This window comes from Tuber melanosporum (assembly GCF_000151645.1).
Source record: "Tuber melanosporum whole genome shotgun sequence assembly, scaffold_49, strain Mel28".
Lineage (NCBI taxonomy): Eukaryota > Fungi > Ascomycota > Pezizomycetes > Pezizales > Tuberaceae > Tuber > Tuber melanosporum.
The window spans coordinates 1-4,146 of NW_003299094.1; the positions used below are offsets into that span (position 1 = coordinate 1).

At 46.9% G+C, this 4,146-nt stretch overlaps 1 protein-coding gene; it reads right to left on the reverse strand.

Moving 5' to 3' along the window:
• Positions 1-367: 367 nt before the first annotated feature.
• GSTUM_00008589001 (uncharacterized protein) lies at positions 368-3,399 on the reverse strand. XM_002840144.2 has 12 exons: positions 3,147-3,399; positions 2,966-3,091; positions 2,820-2,900; positions 2,594-2,747; positions 2,418-2,530; positions 2,275-2,344; positions 1,944-2,220; positions 1,774-1,877; positions 1,406-1,712; positions 1,238-1,299; positions 942-1,178; positions 368-897 (listed from the first exon to the last, which is right to left on the reverse strand). Exons 1-12 carry the CDS (start codon positions 3,222-3,224, stop codon positions 617-619), a joined length of 1,890 nt encoding a protein of 629 aa, XP_002840190.1. The 5' UTR covers positions 3,225-3,399; the 3' UTR covers positions 368-616.
• Between the last annotated feature and the right edge of the window lie 747 nt (positions 3,400-4,146).

Genomic DNA, 4,146 nt, shown 5'->3' on the forward strand with positions numbered 1-4,146 from the left:
AGTTTGATATTGGGAGGAGAAAAGGGGCAGCAAAAAGAGTGATAGGGTCTGCTTTCTTGGTGTTTCTTTTTTATTTTGCCTTTTTTATAGCGTTTTGGGGGGATTTGAGAGAGATAGAGGAAAAGATGTGTTGTGTCTGGGAGTTTTCCTTTTCTTTTCTTCTGGCGGGGAGGGCGGGCATGGGAGCTGCGATGTTCCTGTATCTTGTACCGGTATACAGCCTGCCCTACTTTCCTCTCGCTCTTTTTACACCTTTCCCCTTACCACACACTCACCATTTCACTCCCAATCATACCGTTGCCCTCTGAAAGGTATCAATGTAGGCAGGCCACTTGCTCATCCTGTTGTCCTTGCTTCCTTCCTTTGCTTCTCCTTAAAAAGATATTCACAAGAAATACATACACACAGCTACCAGTGCTCCCATTCCCTGTATGTACGGTACTCGTACTGTGCTCATAATCTATCCGCCAACCCACCAAGCAACCAAACAAAAACACTCTCTCACCCCCCATAATATAAAATAACCATCGAAAAGACAAAAAGTGTCCTATCATACCAAAAACAAAAAAACTCCTGCCACTCCCCGCCATTGTGATAGTTAACTGATTATTTATTCTTATTCCCTCATGACAGTTCTAACATCTCCGACCGCTACTCTAGCGGCCCTCTTCAGAAAGGCCCTCTCATCCGCTTCTCTATACCTCTCCCATGCGTCGAGTCCGTCTTTACTCGTGATGGATAGCGTTTCGTACCCGCTCTTTATGACTTCTCCGACTTGTTGCGGTGATAGGTTCTTCGATTTGGTCCTACTCTGGTTCTCCGATATGAGGGCGTAGTAGTGCTCTGACACGGTGATGAGTGTTGAGATGGAGTTTTGGGGGCGGGGGGTTAGGTCATCTACTTTATTAGCCACGCGCTGTGAGAGAGGGGGGGGGGGTTACAGGAATCACGGAATTTAGCGAGCGTGTCGCCAGCTTCCACGAGCTTGTAGAATAAGTCGTCGTATTCGGCTGCATTGGGAAGGAATGCGTCACCGGCAGAGAGCGCCAGGGCGATTAGGTTTACAAGGTCATCTAGGAAGGGTGGGAGCTCGGGAAGGTCTTTGAGATCGGAAGAGTAACTTGTTAGGAAGCGGATTAGGGAGATAATGGAGCGCCAGAGATCTGTCCAGTGGTAGGCTATTTTTTCAATATTAGCCAAAGAAAAGTATAAGTGGATAATATGAAAGGGAGGGCACCAAGCCGGGTCCTATTGCGGATCAAAAAAGATATTGATCGGGAGAGTATGCCGATACTTGTGCTATTTTGGGGGGGGGTTCACAATTAGCTTGGTTATTCCGGTAATGATTATTTCGCACGCCTCGCTTTCCGGAGGTCTTAGTCTAGTTTGGTTTTTGTTTGCGTACCTGTATAATTCCACGTCCAGACGTTTTCTCAAGTTATGGTTGATGCCGTCAACGACTGCGTCAATGACAGCTGTTAGAAGCGGCCGCTTCAAGCGAACGACAGGTAAGTGCGGGGGTTTCTGCCTGCATAGTCTTACGAACGACTTTGTCTCGTCGCTTGTTAAGCGTTTGCAGAGAGACTGGTCTTCCAGGAGGATGCGCAGAACTAGAAGGTTTAACCGGGCATATAAGGATGATCGGGAGGAGCGATGGGCGTGATGCAGGAGGTAAGATGTTAGTGATATGTAAGAACATATGGGGGACTCGACTGTATGATGCCGGGAATCGTTAGTTGACGGATGATAGGTTGGGCGCAGGTGTTCACAGACCTTTCGGGTCAGAGTCTTGGTAGTTCACGAAGTTGTGGCAGAATAGCTTGTTAGCGTTGACAAAGTCATATGTTGCCAATAGGATTGCAGCGTTTGGTCCTGGTCTGTGATAAGACCCGGGGTATAAGCACGATGTACGCACTTGATTAATGTGCAATCGGAGCACTTACAAATCATTGAAGGACAACTTCGGATCTGCGGTAGGGGTTGGTGCGGGTGAGGTCGGGCGACTCCTGGGGCCAGCCCCAGATAGCATGGTGAGCCCAACATAGGAGAGGACATTATTCAGAGACCATCCCTCAGGTAGGTCGTCCTGAATAGCTATGTAATCGGCCCGACACCGAACTGAGGAGAATCCTATCTCCTGAACGATCCTCTTGATAGTGGGTTCGTTGACAAAATCATCCAACCTCATCTGGTACGGATTCTGGAATTCAAATTTATTATCTTTGATAATTAGCATGAATAATACATTGTGTCACATGCGGAAGTAGAACATACAGTTTGCAAGTGTGGCAAGCAATAGGAATGGCTCGTATGCAAGACCGGCAGTCTCGGGGTCGTTAGTGTACTACATGTATTAAAACCGCTAGGTCAATCATTTCGGACGCAAAAAAGAAAAGGGAAACCCGGGGACAGCATACCTTCATAAGCGCAGGGAATAGGTCTCTATGTGTAAAATAAGAAAGCAAGCCAGTCTGAAAGGCTCCCCAGGCTATGCACAATGCCACTTGGATGGCTTTCCTCCGTAGCTCGACTGTATCCAGCCGTCCGTTAGACCATTTCACCATAACCCCCAAATTCTAAAGACACAACATACCAGTCCGGCCATTCTTGATATGGGTGTCCAGCGACGTAACAAAGTCCGTAAACACCCAGTCCACTTTATTCAATCCTGTCAGGATAGAAATGATGTCTGAGCTGAGGTTGGTGTATCGCTTAGCCAAGACCGCTCGTAAGAACACATTCAATGTCTAAACGCCGCACGCATTAATATCAGTCCTTCCTTCATCTTGCTGGCGAAAGAATAAAACAAGGACCCCCACATCTAGAGCAATCTCATCTGAGGGGCTGCCGCCGGACTTGACGCAATTGACGGCATGTGAGAATAATTGCCTTGTTTGGGGCTATAATAACACCGATCAGCCTTGCGTCCTCGCTCGCCGCAAGAATGGGGTTCCCGTTTGCTCACCTGCATGTGTAACAAGTCATCCGGGGATATAGGGTCGAGTATGGCTGTTAAACTGGGTGGGTGACACTTTAGTAGGAAGAACTCTGTCCAGAACCCCTCTGACTTTTCCTGTTCATCGTCCTCATCCTAAAATGTGTTCTTAGCATCGCTCAGCTCGGGATAGTGATACGGCGACCGCTACCTTAAAGAGGTTTTCGTACAGGGAAACGATCTTAGGTTGGAAGCTAGGCCGAGGGTCATGGGTGAGTGGGGAGGCCATATCGTGGCCGCGGGAAGCTATTTAGCAAGGTCGCTTTTGTGAGAAACAGGTCGCAGGATCGCAGTTGCAGAAGCCAAGAGTAAATAGAGAGATAGGCCAAGCCGTCAATGAACGACGGAAGCTCGCAGATTATATCGAGGTTGGGTTAAGAATGAGGGTTGAAATTAGGATAATGGGGGTCTGGTTGTCGGGTTGCAGATTAAGCTATGTGGTACAGTTATTGTATTTTGACCAGATTGAACATTGGGATCACGGGGGCAACCAGGGGATCGGGAAGAACCTCAAAAGGCACACTAAAAGCTGTGTAGCGGCACAAAAAATCAATCGCTCCGTAAGCATAATAATACAACCCTCGTAATATCCTATGAGATTTTCACTTCTTTTATATGGCTACTGTACCCCTCTTATGCCATTATGGTCTTCTAGGAGCCTCAAAATCATCTCGAACCCTGAAATCCGTGAAGATTCTCCAGTATCCAACCCAGGAATACGCCATCCCGTGCCAACTTCCCAAACTATACTTCCTGGCCGTTATATATTACTATTCACTTACATCTCACTATAATCTAAAGGAGTTCCGCCGGCACCCATTGTACTAGCACATCACCGTAAAACTATCGTGGCTAAGATCTATGTCTACAGAATCTAACCTGGCTATTATTTTAACTACTTTTTACATACGGAAGAATTGAATTTTAGTTTTACCGTTACAAAAATCATAAATAAAACATGCGGGCGCAAAACGGTGTAATTGGGTGCGACATTAACCACGACATTCATTTTTTGGTAATGGGGATGGCAAGCAGGGGAGGGTAAAAGTAACACATAAACCGATAATTCGTGTGTTTTGGTACTGATGATCTAAGCACCACAATCATACGCCACTTATTCGGGGGTCGCCCGGCTCAATCTCTATCAACCG

Bases quoted from the DNA above. Each gene is read 5' to 3' on its own strand.
- GSTUM_00008589001 (XM_002840144.2), bottom strand. From the start codon at position 3,224: ATGGCCTCCCCACTCACCCATGACCCTCGGCCTAGCTTCCAACCTAAG. The intron at 3,092-3,146 runs GTAGCGGTCGCC...AACACATTTTAG, and splicing joins TGTACGAAAACCTCTTTAAG to GATGAGGACGATGAACAGGA. The intron at 1,300-1,405 runs GTACGCAAACAA...CCCCCAAAATAG, and splicing joins CTGGACGTGGAATTATACAG to CACAAGTATCGGCATACTCT.